Source organism: Elgaria multicarinata, chromosome 2 (genome assembly GCF_023053635.1).
Source record: "Elgaria multicarinata webbii isolate HBS135686 ecotype San Diego chromosome 2, rElgMul1.1.pri, whole genome shotgun sequence".
Classification (NCBI taxonomy): Eukaryota; Metazoa; Chordata; class Lepidosauria; order Squamata; family Anguidae; genus Elgaria; species Elgaria multicarinata.
In genome coordinates, this window is record NC_086172.1 from 12,266,567 (window position 1) to 12,285,790 (window position 19,224).

Consider the following 19,224-nt stretch of genomic DNA (forward strand, 5'->3'; position numbering starts at 1 on the left):
ACATATTACACAGGAAATCCAGTATTTGATCTACCCACCTCCACCCTCTCAAGATATTATTGGAAAAACTGCATGGGGTCATTGTTACCCATTAACCCCCAGAGCTGAAACCCCAGTCTAAATCAGGGCCCACTATGGCTGCATTTAAGTATTATTTATTTTAGAAATATTTTAGTATCGTATCATGAACCAATAGGGCTGGGGTGAGTAATTCATGGCCTTCCAGATATTTTGGCTTACAATTCTCACCGTCCTTTGCCGTTGACTATGCTGGCTAGGGCTGATGGGAGTTTTAAGTCAAAACATCTGAAGGGCCACAAGTTGCCCACCCCTACCATAGAATCTGGATGAAAGGAACCAAAGACCCAAGGAAAAGGTAGTATCTCCACACTGAGTATTTACACTGAGTATTTACAGCTCATTGTACTATATAAGAGGTTTGTATTGCAAAAACACAATTTTTGCTTCATCCCTTTTGTAGGAAACTGCGATTTTATTTCTCTAAATAATAATCATGTTGTTGACATTATTAAGTCCTAGGAATGAAGACAAATGTTATCTTTCTTTTGCTGAAGGAGGAGAGTGAGATTATGCTTCAATACACAGGGCCACAATACATTTTTTCATTCTTACTGGAACTCTTTGGAAAGTCCTCAAACGTACAGCTGCTTCTTGTACCAAAGTGGTCACAAACATCTCCTACTAGGAACCATGAGAGGTACAAAACTATAAGAGAGGTACGAAGCAATTTCTGTTGCTCAAGTTTGTTTATAACTGTGAATCATCTTGATGCTGGTTGAAGGTGGGTGGGGAGACAAGTAGCCTGAAACCATTTGCTCACTAAGCATCTCCTTAAATTTTACTCTTACCAATCACTGCTAACTTTCAAGGACAAAGACTGTACTGCTAACATAAAGCTTTTTCTACACCATGGCGTAAGCTATATCTGCCTCTATTTTGATTATGGTGGGCTGCTGACAGGGTGCTTTTTAGGTGTTGTTTGTGAACAACATGTATGGTAGAACTCTTCAAGTTTCAACCTGCTTCTCCAGGTCTCCTAAACATAAATACTGCTTAGTTCTGGATGCACCTTTAAATGCACAGGCACGAACATGAACACAGAGTTCACACTTCTTCCCTTTTATCTGTTTCATAAGTGGTGCCAATTCAATAGTAAATGTTGCTGTATGTGTTTGAGCTGTACTTTTCCAATAAAAACTGCAACCAGATCCATTCAATATTCTGTTTGATCTGTTCTTAGGAAAGAGTTCTGGCCAACTTTTCAAAGTGCACAATGTGGGAGAGGGATTGCTCCAGGGTATAAGAACAGGTAGTACAGATACATGCACCCCTATTTTCACCTGAGAAATATGGGGAAATAAGCCATGGGGCACAGCAAGTACAACAATTACTTGTAGAAAACAGCTTACCCAGAGCAAAAGGGTAAGCCTCCCTAAGAAACACTGTTCATAATAAGTTTGGGTGAACTACCCTATCTATGCATTCAACTACACACAAGATTTATTCTTCCTGTTGTGTTTCAAAGGATTTTTGCTGTTTACGTGCAAAGGGAAGAAAATGAAGCCTTTACATACTGAGATAGAGGTGTAATGTTTTAAAGTTGCTTCCACTTCCCTTCACTCCCCACTACACATCTTGGTTTGTTCCCCAGCATGAATAAAGATGCCATTGCTCAACAAACTGATGTAGCAAGAGTGCTAGGATAACATGTCCACAACTCATCTTTACCAAGGAGCCCTGGAACAACTTGAAACATGTAGAAACAAACTCAGGTCAAGGCTAATATGAAGCTGCATCATTTCATACAGTCTGCTTTATTTAATAGTATTTTTACTCATGGCTTTTATTATAAGTTCATGATTTCTCACTCACAGTACTCTGCTAGTCCTTTACATGGTATCGTTGTCCTCCAGGGCCTCCCCTGAACTATGCGACCATTATCCGAATGGGCTCTTTAACGCCATAGAAATCTTGTGTAATTTTGCAATTCTGCTATACCACAGTGCCACCCTGTGGTTCTATAATGGTACACATAGAAAGGCACAGAAAGAAAAACCCTAAGAAAAAAGCTGATCTTAATCCTGGCAAAGGACCAGAAAGCAGAAACCTCGGTAAAGGCGCAGGTTAAAATCTTCATGTAGAAAAGCCCTAACAGCTGTAGTTTTTAATCTTGAGAGCAGCAAGATCCCTGGGATGGCACAAGATACCAAGGAAGAGGGTGGGGGGAGGCTGCAAAGCTTCAGGGCAGAGGGAAAACCAAGACAGTGGCTGAAGCACTGCAGCTACTAAAACAGCTACGCTAAACATGAAGGCTGCCAACAGGGAGGGAACATGGTGGAGCATCGCTGGCCACATCATATCCTCAGTGGTCCACCAGCCTTCAAGAACTAGTCCAAGATGATCTATTTTAGCGCTCCCCTTTAATGACAGTTGGACAAGTGTCCACCCCAAGGTACAGGCCCCCTTTATGCAGACAGGAGTGAGCAGCATGCTTGTGGCTATGTGTAAAGGTTCTTTGTATCCATTCACATTCTGAAGAGATAGCTACAGGTAGTTATTTGCCAGTGAGAAGGATTGGAAGGAATGAGGAATCACGTTCAAAGGTTGAGACACACCGCTTAACAGTAGCATTCTATATTCTTAAAGAGCTGCCCAATCTTAGCCCATGGAATGGGGCTGGTATGGGCAAAACTAGATGTGATACACGGACTGTGATACAGGGGCTGCTGTAACTCCATGTTATACATTATTAGAAAAGAATTTGAGAATAAAACTGCCAATGTAATACTGCCTTTATACACATCTATGGTGCGACCACACTTTGAATACTGTGTACAGTTTTGGTCACCACATCTAAAAAAGATATTGCAGAGCTGGAAAAAGGGCAGAAAAGGACAGCTAAAATGATCAAGGGACTGGAGCATCTCCCCTGTGAGGGAAGGTTACATTGTTCAGCTTGGGGGGAAAAGACTTTAAGGGGAGACATGATAGTGGGGTACAAAATTATACATGGTGTGGAGAATGTTGACAGGGAGACATTTTTCTCCCTCTCCCATAATACCAGAACCCAACGGGGTCATCCGATGAAGCTGATTGGTGAGAGATTCAGGACAGATAAAAGGAAGATTTATCTGGAATTGTTGTAGATCACAAGCTGAATATGAGCCAACAGTGCGGTATGGCTGCAAGAAAGGCAAATGCTATTTTGGGCTGCATTAATAGGAGTACAGCTTCCAAATCACATGAGGTACTGGTTCCTCTCTATTCGGCCCTGGTTAGGCCTCATCTAGAGTATTGCATCCAGTTCTGGGCTCCACAATTCAAGAAGGACGCAGACAAGCTGGAGCGTGTTCAGAAGAGGGCAACCAGGATGATCAGGGGTCCGGAAACAAAGACCTATGAAGAGAGACTGAAACAACAGAACATGTTTAGCCTGGAGAAGAGAGATTGAGGGGAGACATGATAGCACTCTTCAAATACTTAAAAGGAGGGCCGGGATCTCTTCTTGATCATCCCAGAGTGCAGGACACGGAATAACGGGCTCAAGTTACAGGAAGCCAGATTCCGGCTGGACATCAGGAAAAACTTTCAGACTGTTAGAGCAGTACAACAATGGAACCAGTTACCTAGGAAAGTTGTGGGCTCTCCCACACTAGAGGCATTCAAGAGGCAGCTGGACATTTGTCAGGTATGCTTTAGGGTGGATTACTGCATTGAGCAGGGGGTTGGACTCTATGGCCTTAGAGGCCCCTTCCAACTCTACTATTCTATGGTTCTATGTTATGATTCTAAGTACTTCTTCACACAACTTATAGTTGAGCTATGGAATTCACTGCCACAAGATGTGGTGATAGCCACCAATTTAGATGACTTTAATAGGGTTGTGGATAAATTCCTGGAGGAAAAGGCGAACAATCAGAAGGCATTGTGCAGCTATTTCATATTTTCTTCCTTAACGGATTTTCAACAATAAGAAGAAAAAAATTGAAGTAGTGGTGGGAAAAGACAGGAGGATCACAATGACATCTAGGCCCCCAGTAAAATTCTGTGAATGAGGCAAGTGATGGCACCATAAAGGCCTTAACAGGAAGTACACTATATATTTTGCTCTACAGGGCAAATAAAAGATTTTTAAAAAATAGGAGGAAAATGATGTGAGGAAAACATTGTAAGTCCACTCCAGTACAATGGTTCCAATGTGAATTGACCTCCCCATGGTTGTTATTAACATTTTTTAAAAAAAGAAACCCTGGAAGATCCTGTTCCCCAGTCTGTTACATCACATCTAGTTTGGCCTCAAGTATTTCAAACACACACACTGTTCCTGAATAAATTTAATCACAGGAAAAATATTGCAATCAGCGGCACTGAACTTCACCATCATGAATTGAAAGCTAGTAAGAATCATTAAAAGGAAGCTGGGGGTTTGAAAATAATGACTCCAGCACTAACTGCTGCCAATTTGTGAAAATATAAATAACTCCTTTATTTAAAGCATTCTTCACATTACTCCCTGGAAGTACTGGGTATACTTAATCAAAAGAACAAAAATCAGTGCTTCAAAGTGCTATATTATACTATACTTATAGAAAGCAACTGGCAAGGTTCACTTTTAGTCAATACTATTGCAACAAGATGCTTTTTTCAGTCCATTAAGGACACACTTCTCACAAAATATAACATGCTTAGGCCTCTCCATCTCACAGAGAACAGTAGAATGTGGAAGCCATTTGATACCCTGGACAGCTGGCCTTTCATTGTTGAACACGGACGTTTCACTTTCCTACATATTTAAAAATATTCTGCAATTAGAAGACTGAATACTTTCTATTTGTGGCTGCTCTGAGAATATTAAACAACAGAGGGTGGTATTTCCACAGTAAGATATTGACAATGTCTTTAGACGTAATGGGTTTGGATTAGCACATACCATTTACAGGAGCTCAATTAAATGCTAAACAATTCATTTAGGTTGCACTGCCATGATAATTTCTCCACAGATTGTGAAACAGGAATTAAGTCATGAAGCACTTATTCTTTAATGGGCCACTTCAATTAGGCAGGACCATTACGTTAGTTCATTTAAAAAAAAATCAGTTATATGATCTCACAAAGATCACATTCCTCCTTAAGAGGAATGACAGAAACCTACCTCTTCGTAGTATAGCTGCATAGGTGAAATCTTTGTGCCCAGACAGATTCTTAGTAGGACTGTCACCCAGTTAAAGAAATCCTGGTTGATTAGTCATGGGAGTTAAGCACAGAGCTCTACAATTATTTTATTAATTAAATCTGCATAACTCTGCATATGAATTAAGACTGAATTTGAAGAAAAGAATCAGATTTTTAGTGGGGCAGACACCATCTTAAATTAGCATTCTTTCCCCCTTCAAGACACACAATAGAGAATAATGCTTCCAAGATAAAAACTGTCGGGAGCAGGCACCATGTGTACTAATACTGAAAATAATTACATTTTTATCATCAGCATCTTTTTAAAAGAAATCAAACTGATTGACTAGGGTTTGCTACCTCAATTCTTAGTCATAAGGTAGACTAAAGCCATCTCTACTTACTTAAGAAATGTCATTTTCTACTACCATTTTTAAGTTTAAGACTTGAACAAATATGCTTGCCTGAAAAAGTATGTTTAACTGTAGAGTTCTTATGTATTTTAAAAGCCAGTCATCGGCTTTTAGTCATTCTGTCACTATCTGAACCTAGTTTAATTTTAAACACCACTTGCGGCAGGCCACTTATACTCCAATTCCTCTATAGGATTTCCTATGTAAAGCAATTACTAAGTAACTGGATCAGTACTTTGAAATGCTACTAAAGAAAGATGTCCTGCGTAAGTGGGCACTTGGTATTACGGCAAATATCCGGTGCAAACCTTTGTAGTAGGGCAGCAGCAACACAGGGCATCACATGCTGAGAGATCCTTTGGATTATGTTGCAATATAAATTATGATAGTTGGTTTCTTATTCTTGGGAACGAGTTCTAGCTGAAGGAACTGTATGATCGTGCCACTAAATCTTTCAAACACAACAAACTTTTGCGTAGGAAAAAGTATTCATTACCAAGTACAACAACCATCCACACATCTATTTCACTATATGTAACTGGCACACATGTGAGCATTACATATGGTTTTTAGGGGTGTGTGTGTTCCTACACACAATTGCTTTTCATGCGGGAAATGCATAATGTCTGAGACAGTCCATAGATAAGAGTTCATCAGTTGCTACACAGACGTTACAGATGGCTGATCAACTTAGTACTGATCAAGTCCATAACAAATAGATGTTCTGTGTCTTCTATAGAAGACTAGAATAGACACATTGAATTGCAATACTTTAAAACGTAAGACTAAGCAAGTACATATAATGCATGTGCTCAATTAGTAGATCAACACCATTAACCAAATGGGTTTAAACCACATACTAAGAAGGATTTATGCAACTGACTTAGCCTTTAATGCCTATTGTTTAAGGAGTGCCAAGCTCTGAGCTGGGAGAAGCTGCATGCTGACATTTGAAATCAGTTACAGAATGGCATGAATGAACAAATATCACTTGGGTGTGCGGAATGACATCATAGCAGGATGTATTATTAACACTTCTGGAAGCTGCAGAATTTCATAATATGAAAAATAAAAGTCAAACACAGCAACAGCAACGAAAACACCTTCCAGCGCCAAACTACGTTGTTTTGTTAGTTGCTTCTTTAAAGCACTAATAACTCCCCCTCCCCACCCCGCAAAAAAACAATAAAAAGACAATCAACCCAGAAGATTATTGCCTGGAAGCATCAACAGCCTTTGAACTTCACAAAAGAACATTTACAACTATATACTGTGGATGGGCTTTAGATGGGACCTATGGCAGAAGCCTGTCCTGCAGAAGCTGAGCTTACCATCCTATACATAGCAAGTACAACAGAAGTCCAGTTCTGTCACATTTGCTTTAAACTCTCCTGATTAGAGAAGTGGCACATAGTTGCCTTGCAGTTCGCAGCTCATATCTGCTACAGGTCCCAGGACAAATTCTGAGGGCAAATGATGCAGCCACCACACTGAAGCTAAGCTGGCCCGGGTCTCCTCAGTGCCTGGATGGAAGTCCAGCTGGGAAGCCCATGTACACCACCTTAAATTAAATCATGGAAGAAGGCAGGATATAAATGTACTAAATAAAAATAAATACGGGCCAATGTTTGGATTAAAATTACTATATTCCATTGCACTAGTGCTATACCCAATCCTAGGAAGTTGTGCCACAGCACAACAACTTATTCATTAAGTTCAGACATCACACCACGACCATTAAAAAAACTTAACCAGAAAATATGGGCAACATGGTGTGGGAAACAGATTTGAAGATACAACTAGGGCAACAGAGTTGGGAGGGAATATGGAGACAAAGAGTGTTGAGAAGTATGTCAGTGAGGATAAAAGAGAACTACTATAAGATTCTATGGAGGTGGTGTCTAACCCCAGTGAGATTAAATAAAATAAACAAGCCGTATTCAGCAAATTGCTGGAGAGGATGTAAAGAAAAAGGAACGTATTTACATATGTGGTGGGAATGTGTATTTGTTCAAAAACTGTGGAAAATGGTGTTTAAAGAGATAAATGATATAGTGGGAATGGAGATTGAAGAGACACCTACAGTGGCATTGCTATCATTATATGGAGATTTAAAATGTAATAAAGAAACAAAAGAACTGATAATGAATTTGCTGACAGCAGCATGGTTGATCATATCTAGGAACTGGAAGGTGCAAGGAGATTATCATGTTGAGGACTGGTATAAAGAGATTTGGGATATTGCTATAAATGATAAATTGACATGTAATATAAAAGTAAGAAGAGGGATAACAAAAATGAATGATTTTGAGGGAATTTGGAATCAGTTCCTAGAATATGTATTATCTAGGGGGAGTGGAAAACCACCTCCAGAAGAATCAATGAGATTTTGGAAACAGGAATAGATCCCGGGGTGGGGGGGTGCACTTTATGTTATGCAATGATGTAAAAATATCAATTAGAAATGTTATAAGGTTAATCAATTTATGTATTATGTTTTTTTTGTCTTGTGTTGTTGTGATTATTGTAGTATTGTATTAGTGTATTGTTAATCAATAAAAAAAAAACTTAACCATGGTTTAGGATGTCTGAATTATCAAACCATCATTACGACTGTCACATCATCTCTGACTTACAAAATTAAAGCAGACAAGCAGCTTTGAGTCTACCATCTCATCACCATTGTCACTAGCTGCTATTGCTTCTCCGCCCTCTCATCATCGTTACCACTTATTTGATTGACAGAGAGACAATGATTGAGTAGGCAGTAGCATCTACTGCTCCTTTGTCTCACCACCACCATTGTCTGGGCCAGAGCAAGAGACAGAAGGATCGCTTCCTCCCATATGTATCCTCCTGGAGCCCGGAATAACGGGCTCAAATTAAAGGAAGCCAGATTCCAGCTGGACATCAGGAAAAACTTCCTGACTGTTAGAGCAGTACGACAATGGAATCAGTTACCTAGGGAGGTTGTGGGCTCTCCCACACTAGAGGCCTTCAAGAGGCAGCTGGACAACCATCTGTCAGGGATGCTTTAGGGTGGATTCCTGCATTGAGCAGGGGGTTGGACTCGATGGCCTTGTAGGCCCCTTCCAACTCTGCTATTCTATGATTCTTCAGGGGTCCTTCTCCTCGAATCTCTGCCAAAGGAAGTGAGGAGGGTGGCTACCAGGAACAGGGCCTTCTCTGCTGTGGCACCCCAGCTGCGGAATGAGCTCTCTAAAGAGGTTCACTTGACGTCTTTGTTATTCTCCTTCTGGCGTCATTCTCCTTTTAATTTTCCCAGTATTTTAGCATCCTAGGCTTTTAGTTCTATTGTTTTAAATCTTTATTTTAAACCTCTGCATTATTATTATTATTATTATTTATTTATATAGCACCATCAATGTACATGGTGCTGTACAGAGTAAAACAGTAAATAGCAAGCTGCTAGGTTTTATTCTGGTTGTTTTATATTGTGGTTTTAAGCTTCCATGTTTTATATTTTATGCTGTACCTTGTAGAATAAATTTTTGTGATCTGCCCAGGGCCAGGCAAAGCTGGTCATAGGCCAGGGCTAGATGGGAAATGTAGGCCCCATTTCAAACTCCTCATTAAGTATTTTTAGTCAGTTCTAAATACATATGAACTAGAATGATTTATAAAAAAGGTAATGGCAAGCACTTTTATTCAAGATGTATAGAAGACATCTTTGCCTCTACCAGGGGCCTCGGAGTAGGCCCCCTCAAAATCGTAGGCCTATGCCAACTGGCCCCACTGGGCCCCCCTCTGCCCAGCCCTGGATCTGCCCAGACAGCTTCACTTACTGGGTAGTAGAGATGTAAAATAAATAAATAAATAAATAGCGAAGAGAAGGAGGGACTCCTGGAGGCTCTTGCCAGTGAGCCCGTCCTGGGGTGTGAGCCCTGGAAGGGCCCAACTATACAAAGCCTTGATGCTAGTCATGGTTTGACGTAATGTCCTAATTGAGCCATAGTATCTGACTATTTGCATCTCAGAATGTTAGACGGAGCTGCTTAGCTATTGAAGCCACAACATGCAGCTACAGAACAGGCCCACTCAAGCTGCAATTCCAGGCGTACTTGCTTGGATGGAGTCTTAGGCAATAGCTAGACCTAAGGCTTATCCCTGGATCGTCCAGGGGTCAACCCTGTTCATCTAGGTGACACATAGGGGCTCCAGTGCTCAGGCAGGGGCGAACCCTGGATGATCCCAGGATAAACCTTAGGTCTAGCTGTGGCCTTAGTGAATCAAGGATCAGGGTTTGGGCATCCCTCAGTAAGGTGAACCAAATTGTTGTTTGCAATTCTAAGCTTTCTGAAAGAATACAGCCTGGAGTTATAAATGACAATTCTAATTCTGCTCATTCTGGATCATTTTCACTTTATAAAAAGAAGGAAAAGTAATGTAGCCTCTTGTTAACATCTTCCCTATTCACACAAACAGATGCATAAAGATACCATTCGTTCTATTCACACAGAGAGGAGTTTAAGTCCTCAACACTAACATTGCAATCCTGTTTAGACTATCTCACTTTGCCCAATGAGTCTTACCAATGAGACCCTAGTCATTGAATTTAGGATTGTAGCCCAAGTGAATTTGTTAAAGTGGGGAAGTCATATTCTAACTCTAGAAACAGATGTAGTACAGCAGCTTTCAGGTTTACCATCATTTTGAATGTGAGAATTTTAAGAATGCCTCTCTATCTAAATTTGAGCTTCACATTGTCTCCTTTGTTCTGCTTTTATTTATTTATTTAAAATATTTGTATCTCGTCCTATATCATTAGGATCTATCATGAAGTGTACAATCCTGACATTGTGGCTTGACAGCTGCACTAATCTACACAGTTATTGACACATAAATTAAAAGTCCACAGGGTCTCCACAAATAAACTACACCACTGAGAGCGTCTCCCAGCAATTTCAGGTCTGCATTACTTTACAAGGCAGATAGGGGCTCACCTATGAAAACACACATTTTTATACATAAGGACTAGCATGGCAGGTAAAATATTTGTCTGGATCCTATGTGCCTGCTACTTTTCTATATAGAGGGGGATATTTTTCGTTTGGTATGGAGGAGCATTCTATCATGTGCATCCTCACCTATGCAGTGTGAACAGCCCAGACACAGGTTTACCACCTCAGTGAAATTAGGCCAGGCAGGAGCACAGCAGTTGGCAGCAGTGCTATCATTTCACAAAGTGATAAGGTAAGAGACATTCTAGAAGGTGACCCATTTTCCTGCCCTCAGCTGCACTTCTCTGCATCATTTTAAAAATTGGTGCAAATCAAGTTCACTTCAGGTGCAAAGATGCTGATCAATCATAACAAGCAATACTTACTTCTGAGAGTTCAACCATCGGGCCTGAAAGGAGCCAGAAGGCCATCTGGACCACTATAAAGTAAGATTGTCTATGTAGCATTCGACCACAGATCAGCCTACACATGTGTCAGTCCACCTTTTGTCCATCAGGAGTGGGCAGAAAGTAAATCTCCAAATCCGTGGAACTTCACCTTCCAGAAGTCCCTGCTAGCATAACCAAAGGTCAAGAATGTTGAGAGTTGAAGTCTAAAACATCTAGAGATCTACTTTCTGCCCTCCATCTGTCCTAGACCAATCTGTGCCATAGCAAGTCATCCCAGAAAGTTGGCAGCAGAACAAATAAATAGCTCAAGCAAACCATTGCCCATCTGGTCCAATACTTTCAACCTGTGATTGTCATTTTCAGACCCAATTCTGCAATGGAGAAAGGACTTTCTCATTCCTGTTAACCAAGGATTGAGCTACACAGTATATCCACCACATAGGGGGTGATCAAGATAGGTCCATGGGGTAGCTGTTAATAGCATTGTAGTAAGCTGATTGTGTGCAGCAATTCATTGCAGAGTTCAAGCAATTTTCTCCACGCCGATGCAGACTTTTCTTTTCAGACTTTAGCACAGTCGATCTTGCATGGCGAAACCCACCTGATTCTCATGGTGAGTACACAAACACATACAGTTGCTATTGCACAACTTGCCACATGAAACAATTTGGAACACCTCCTTATGGTGGCTGTTACTTGTGCTGGAACTGCTCCAGATGAAAGCAAGCAGCTGCTATTGCACAATGACGACCTCTTCTCCCAGCCCTCCCGTGTTGGCCATCAGGAAATGCTCAAGAGCCTTTAAAACAGACTGCCTAGGCAAGCCAAGGAATCTCTGCTAAGCATAATTGGGAAGACAGATTTTAAAAGAGAAGATTGAATAAGTATGCTCAGAGTGACTTACCTTGAGGGGCTCTGAGCATCTCACAGGATAAGATAAAAATTCATGAGTGAGAGCTTGTTTTTAAGACCATATGAAGGGCCTCTGAGCGTAAACAGAATACCTTGCCCTTCCCATTGGTTAATCACAATTCATGCCCACCCATGCACAGGGCCAGCCCTAGGATAAATAACGCCCTGAGTAAGGAGTGCCTTTGTCCTGGGGACCCCCCTGCCACCCAGGGGATTTATGGGGCCTGGTGCAAGTGTGATGTCCATCAAGAATGCCATTGCTCACAACCTTGATCTCTCTGCTACAGTTTGCACAAGCCAATGTTCAAAAAGCCACATTCTGAGCAGTGGCAGTGCACTGGCAGCACTATCACAGGTTTTACGTATAATTTTTATTTTGTAGCAGTTCCTATCTTTTGGTAAGCATTCTTAAACTTAGAATTATTTTTATCTTTAGAAATAAAGTTATAAATAAAAAAGGTATCCAGCTAACCTCTTACAGCTTGCAGGTTACTATTATTATTATAATTATTATTTAATGCTCACAGTGTTTACAGTATTTGAAGTGCTCAGTAACGTGGCCTCAAACGAACGCCGTGTTCCACTCATTTTTAGCTAGCACAAATAACATCAAAGTGGAAATTGAAAAAGAAACATACTTTAAAGCTAACTGAAAGAATATCCTTTTTAGTTAGTACCCAAATAACCTGCAGAACCTTGAAAAAAAAGGTTGCAGACACTTCCTTTTTGTCGCCCTGTCTCACTGCAGACAGTGTGTGTGTCCGGGGCAGCCGCCCAGGTCACCCACCCCTAAGGCCAGCCCTGTCCAGGCAACCCTAGAAGTCATTTGGTGTAGACATATCTTGCTAGACGTCACCAGTGCTGAGAATTGCACCTCGCCGTCCTCTGGCGGGCCACTGTTGGGAGAAAGGGCGCCCGAAGGACTGGGCCCTTGCTCGGACCCAGCCAGGCTCTTCTTACGTTCTGCTGTTCCCCTTTCTTGGCTTAGCAGGAAGGTTAATAACATTCATAGGGCCGTCCTGAGCCATGACGGGATCGCTCCACGGAGACGCCACGGTCAGCGGCACTGCACCTCTGAGCGCCACAAACGGGGCGGGGGGGGGGGGGCGTTGCGTTCACACCGCGCATCCGGCTTCCCAGGGTCCAGAACAGGGTGTTGGACTAGATGGAGCCACCTGTGGCCGATCCAGCAGGGCTGCTCTTGCGCGCGCGAGCGCTCCCAGCCCAGACCTCGAGCGGCGCCGGACAGCTCAGGATCGCGAAGCGCCTTGGGGCGGCCCCGAGCCCCTCGCGGGCCATGAGCCGGCGGCGCCACGGCGACTTGGCCAAGGCGTCGGGCATCCTCGGCGCCCCGCTCTGGGCGCTTGCACGTCCCGCCCCTGGCTCGGAGGAAGCGCGCTGCCCTCGCGCTCAAACGCCAGCCCTGCCTGCCTGCCTGCCTGCCTGCCTGCGCTCGGGGGGCTGCCGGGTCGGGGGGCAAGCGACGCGTCTCACCTGACCAGGGGCTCCTTCTCCGGAGGCGCAGCGTCCCCGAAGCATCTCCCGCGACGGCGGCAGCAGCAGCAGCAGCACCAGGCGTCCAGCCACTCGCTCAGCCCCATGGAAGAGGACGGGCGCCCTCCTGGCCCCGCAGCCACAACCAGGGCGGCCTACCAAGCGCCGGTGGCCCCTCCCGGCAGCCCAGGCTGCTCCGCTGTCTGCCGCATGGCGAGAGCCGGAATCCCCTTCGCCACCTGCCTGCCTGCCTGACTGCCTGCCGGCCTTCTCCTCCTGCCACCCGCAGCCACGGGTGTTCCCTCCGCGCATGAGCAGCTGAGCGTCTGTGAGACCCAGTCTGCTGCAGCAGCAGCAGCACAGCAGCAGCAGCAGCAGCGGGGCTTTGAACGCGGAGCCGAGGCGAGCCCCGACGGACGCCACCTCCTGGACGCAAAACCGGCACAAAGCAAGGCAGCGCCTGATGCTCACCGCTCCTGGAAACTGAGTCTCCCCTCAGGGCAAGATGGTTTCTTGGAAGCCGCTGTGGGGGCAGCTGGGGGAACCTTTCAAGGATTTGAGCAAGGCTGGCCAACCCTATTGGCCCCAACCTACAGGCCTGATGGGCAGTGGATTGAAGGCTACACACTCTTCTTTTCACCCATGTCTCCGTGTGCAGGAATGGGAAGGGTTATTTATTATTTATTTATTGCATTTCGATACCGCCCAATAGCCGAAGCTCTCAGCCTCCCTGTGCAGTGAGATCAGGGTCTCCCTGCGGCTGGAGTGGAGAAGAGACCCACTTCACCCTAGCACAGCCTTCCTCATCCTGGGTCAAAGTTACAGTTTTCCTGCTCCTATTAATAGAGGAAGAGGTTAAAGCTGTGATCCTGATCAAGATTTCTTCACTGCTACTAGCAGCAATCTGTTCCTCACCACCCAGCTGATCATCAGCTGAGTGGCAAGGAAAAGTCAATGGTTGTTTCCCATTCTGTTCCTATTACCCCCCCCCCCAGTTGATTAGCGTGTTGACCAAACACAGCGGCTGTAGGCTACCTTCATAACTCCTTTGTCAGATGCATGAAAAACTGTCCCCAGATTACAGCTACAGACACACAGACATGCTTTTAGTGTTGGTGTTTTTAACAGAGCGATACACAGACACACACGTGTGTATATAGGGGGGGATTATACAATGTTTAGAGAAAGAAAAATGTTATACAAAATGTAACATCTGAAACGGAATAGGGAAGATGATAGGAAGATAAAGTGTCAGTCAGTATGTCATTATAATGGGACTTAATTTACTGATACCATAAGTATATTTGACCAGAATAGCATATGTTTCTCAGGAAAACATTTAACCAATAGCTCATTATTTGCAAATGAGGTAAGCAGCCATACAAGAATCCAAATCATCTTACTTATTGTAGGTATAAATTTGTTTTGTTAGTTTGTCCATTAACATTATGAGCCATATTTATGAATAACATTGTTTTATTGTAGGGGAATCCTCCTTACTGGCTTGCTGCCAGCGGGAGAAAAAAGCAAAAAGGATCTTTACACAGTATCCTGAAGTTCTTGTAAAAAAAAATTAATAGCATGAGTTTAGTTGTAAGCATAACTTCAGAGCTTAATTTTATTAATTTCATCATAGATTTGCCTCCAGAACCTACTGATGACATCACATTCCCACCACATATGAAAATGTTTCTATGCCTCCACAGCCCCTCTAAGGTAGAACCAAAATGTCTGCACATCAAGCTGCTGTTAAAAGTACAGCTAGTGAGTTGCTGATATGCCAGCAACCTTATTTCCACAAGAGGTTGTGGTCTATATAAGTATTTAAAAGACTGCCTGCTTCTGCCTGAAGCTGCTCATCTATTAAATTCTTTGGGCCCCTACTCTTTGTCCCACTGCTTCTAGAGATGCAGTTGATGGGAACATGGGACAAAGTTTTCTTGGTTGCAGCGCCCAGACTGTGGAACTCCCTCTCCTGGGAAGGTTATCTGGCTCCTTCTTGTTGATGTTTCAATGCTTAGTGGGCTGTTCTTTGTATACATGCTTTCAGTTGCAGTATAGTTGTGCCCCTAATCTATGAGCTCCATCAGATGAGTGTTTTATTGCATGGATTTTTGCAGGTCCTTCTGATGACATCGTCTGCCTCCAGCACACCTCCCACTCCTTCTAGCCTTCTTTTCTCAACAAAAAAGTACCCCAGTAAGTCCGAATTATTTTTAAGACGGAACTTGCCGCTATCTCCTGCTGTGTACAGGAGAAGCAGCAGGATCAAAATGGCCCAGTGAATGGGCCACGTGCAAGTTGTTTACTCCCTCTTTCAAAAGAGGAAGTAATGAGGGACAAACATGCAGGCAGAGAAACAGCAGTAAGCAAACACGATTTTCCCTTGTGTAATGATGCTCCATGTTTTGTAGTGACAAGACTGATTGGTTGCTGTTGATTTCTGCTCCTGCTTTAGTGCCATTTAAGATTTTACTGCTGCAGTTAATGTTTGTTATATTTATGTAGACTGAGGTATGTTTTATCCCTGCGCTGCCCACCCACCCACATTATACACGCCTTGAGGGATATGACAATTACATCTTAAGTAGACTGGGCAGATTCATTTCAGCCTTACTAAGAACAGGGATCAACCATGATAGCTAAGAATGGCTCCTCCATGTTCAGGGGTGCTGTACCTCTGAATACCAGGTTCAATTCCCAGCAACTCTAGTTCCAGATTGTTAAGTAGCAGGGATGGGATAGAGCCTCAGTCTGAGGGCTTGAAAAGCCACTACTAGAATAGACAAATACTGAGCTAATTCAGACTCAGTGGCTACTTCATAAGTTTATGAATAAAGGAAGTGATTATTGTAATCCCCCATGCAATAAATAAATCAGAAGCAGTCTTAGTCAACAGAATTCTGAAGCTTTTCTGTTGCTCACCCAGAATTGCAGCATACACAACGCCCTAAGTATGTCCACCTTTACTAAGATTGTGGTCTTTCTCAGGGTTATTTGGAGAAAACACACCCACCTGTTTTCATTCAGGTCAATTCTGAAATGTAGGAGGATTGAAGGGTCTGCCCAGTCTACTTAAGATGTCATTGTCATATCCCTCAAGGCGTGTATGTGGGTGGGTGAAAGAAAGAGGAACAATTAAGAGAGAATATATAAAACCAAAAAGATGGAAACCACATAGATCCCTCTAAACCTAGAAGTATCAAACCTAGAATAAGGTGACCTTGGGCCACTCACTTTCTTTCAGCCTACCTAAGGTTGCCAGAGCTGACCATTACAGCCTGGCCTACTCCAGGACTTTTAAAAGGCATGTGCACTGGTTCACACAGGAATGCATATTCTGGACTTGATGAGAAGCAACTCCATTTGAAAAGCACCCAGATGAAGCATTGTTTGTATGACTGCCTGACTGGTGTAGTGAACCAGATATAACAATTCTATGGATCTACTTCAGCTGCAATGGCATAATCAGTGACCTAGTATGTTGTTTCCATCAGTGGCTAGCTAGATAATCCTCTGTAGTTGATAAGGGCACAAAAGGAACAGCCATCCTTTTATTAGTTCCAGCACATATTATTTAAAGCACAGGTGGGGAGTCTTTTTGGTGGCAATGTATTGGGTGACATATGGCAGCACTGGGGGAAGGGCAGAGCCATGGAGGCTAACCCTGGCGTCGGACATTCTCTCACACCTGTAGCACACATTCATCAATTCTCTCTCTCTCTCTCTCTCTCTCACACACACACACACACACACCATATACTGCATCTGAACATGGAAGCTCAATTTCGCTATCACTGTTACCTCCTTGCCAGGGAAAGCCTAAAGTAAAATGTCAAGTTTTTATAAAAAAAACTCCGAACAGACTTTGAAGCTACAAAGAGCCAGAAAGAAAAAAGCGTTTATTTGGACGTCGACGTGAGCTGTAATTTGGTGGCAGATTTGGAAGAGACTTAAATGTAAATATCTGGAGGACTGAGCTAATAAAGTAGACTAGAGAACATCTGGTCTCTTTCGACGCCTTCAAAAAGCAGCCAACACGGCGCTTTGTGGGCATAATAGAATTAGAACCACCGCGATGACGGAGGATAGGGTTAATTCTGCCCCCGACGTGCCGTTTCCCCGAAGTAAATGCCCCACAACCATCCCGCTGTTCTTTGCCCTTTTAAGGAAGGCCGAGGCGCCCGCAGCAGTAGCGCGACCAGGCTACCAGCCCCCGACCTCTTTTAAAATGGCGGCTGCGCGCAATCAGGTAGGAAAGTGGCCATGAACCCTCCTTTCTCGGGCTGTCTAGTATTCTCGCGAGAGGTTAGGGAATCCTCCCCTCCCTCCGCTGTCAAGGGGACGCGCATGCGCACACTCCGTTCCCTGTTCGCTCAATAAAGTTTGTGTTGTTGTTGGGGGGGGGGTTCTTTCCTTCCACGGGGAAGCCCCGCCCATGCCTTTCACTTCCGGTTCGGTGGGGGAGGGGGCGGCGTTGCCGCTGCCGCTGGAGAAGGGGCGGAAGCAGGAGCTTACCGGGGATGGTCCTGGCGGTGGCTCCAGCTCCTGGCGTGGGACGCGCGGCTTGACAGCGGCTCCTTCAGGTGAGGCGGCGCGGAGTTCGCCCCCCCTCCCCGGAGCTCTGGCGCGCGCAGAGTGCGCAGCCCCGCTCCCTCGTGGTCCCGCCCGCCAACGTCTCCCGGCCCCCTCCCCCACCCGCTGGAGCAGGTGAGCCCCCCCTCCCTCCCTCCAGGTCAGGCTCCCCTCCCCGCTCTGGGTTGCGCCAAGGTAGTAGGGCCAGCTTACGGGTTCCACCGCCACAAGAGATGGTGATGGTCCCTGGTTCCAACACCGGCTGGAGGAATCCGTGGAGGCGGGCGGGAGGGGTGCGAGATCCCCGAAGGGCAGGTGCGGGGTCTGCCACCTGAGGCACCCGAAGCCCTTTGCGCTGCTGCCGTCGTGGCTGTCCTGCGTTACCGGTGGCCTTTCCAGAAGTTCTGGCTGGACGTTGGGAACAGGGACCAACTCCAGGGAACAGACCTATGTGTTGGACTGCAACTCCCATCATTCCCAGCCGCCATGGATAGAAGGAAGTCTTTTGAAAACAAAAGAGCCCTGCTAGATCGGACCAAGGCCGTAGCTAGACCTAAGGTTTATCCCAGGATTGTCCTGGGGTCAAACCTGTTCATCTAAGTGCCACACAGGGCATCCAGCCCTCAGGCAGGGACGAACCCGGGATGTTCCTGGGATAAACCTTCGGTCTAGCTATGGCCTGAGTCATCTAAAAGACAAAGCTAGGATGTATAGTCTTCTATACATTTACTTCATTTCATTTATTTCATTTCTATTTTATTTTTATTACCTTATTTCATTTATCTAACTTCTTTTAAGGGCACCAGGATGGGGAAGATGGATACTTGGTTTGATCTAGCAGGGCTAGACTTCAACAGATGTCTTACCTTGCTGTTGGAAGATCATTCTAGTTGAGGACCCTGTTGAAACTGGATGGTCTCTGAGAAGCTCACAGGCAGAACATGAAAGCAGCTGGCTGCCTCTGAATCTGGAGGTTTTATTTGTTTATTTACAGCATTTATAGACTGCTCCACATCTGAACAGATTCTGGAGCGGTGAACAATAAAAAGATAAAAGAAGACTTAAGCAGTGGCTGTTAATCAGGATAGCTGTCTTTTATAACTTGATCTTACAGCTATTTAAATTGCCACCACATCCTGTGATAGCAAATTCTATCAATTAGCAATGCATTGTGTGGGGTATTGATTTTTGGCTGTCCTGAATCTACTTCTCATTATGTGACATTAATATATGAGAGAAACTTCTCTCTCTCCACAACATCCATGA

General features: G+C 44.1%; 2 protein-coding genes across 4 annotated transcripts in view; one reads left to right on the forward strand and one right to left on the reverse strand.

Annotated features, from left to right (window-relative positions):
- MREG (melanoregulin) overlaps positions 1–13,509 on the reverse strand; it is a 29,217-nt gene extending 15,708 nt beyond the window's left edge. Inside the window, exon 1 of the mRNA XM_063116007.1 lies at positions 13,384–13,509. Within this exon, the coding sequence (XP_062972077.1) occupies positions 13,384–13,490 (107 nt within the window). The 5' untranslated portion in view covers positions 13,491–13,509. The remainder of the gene's footprint in view (positions 1–13,383) is intronic.
- Positions 13,510–17,851: 4,342 nt separating this feature from the next.
- Positions 17,852–19,224, forward strand: part of UBE2F (ubiquitin conjugating enzyme E2 F (putative)) — a 33,997-nt gene continuing 32,624 nt past the window's right edge. The window contains exon 1 of one of the 3 annotated variants that reach the window (XM_063116030.1): positions 17,852–17,969. The gene's annotated coding sequence lies outside the window, so the exon portion shown is untranslated. Of the gene's footprint in view, positions 17,970–18,072; positions 18,094–19,224 lie in introns of those variants that run through there. The other 2 variants (XM_063116028.1, XM_063116029.1) reach the window with 2 other exon arrangements.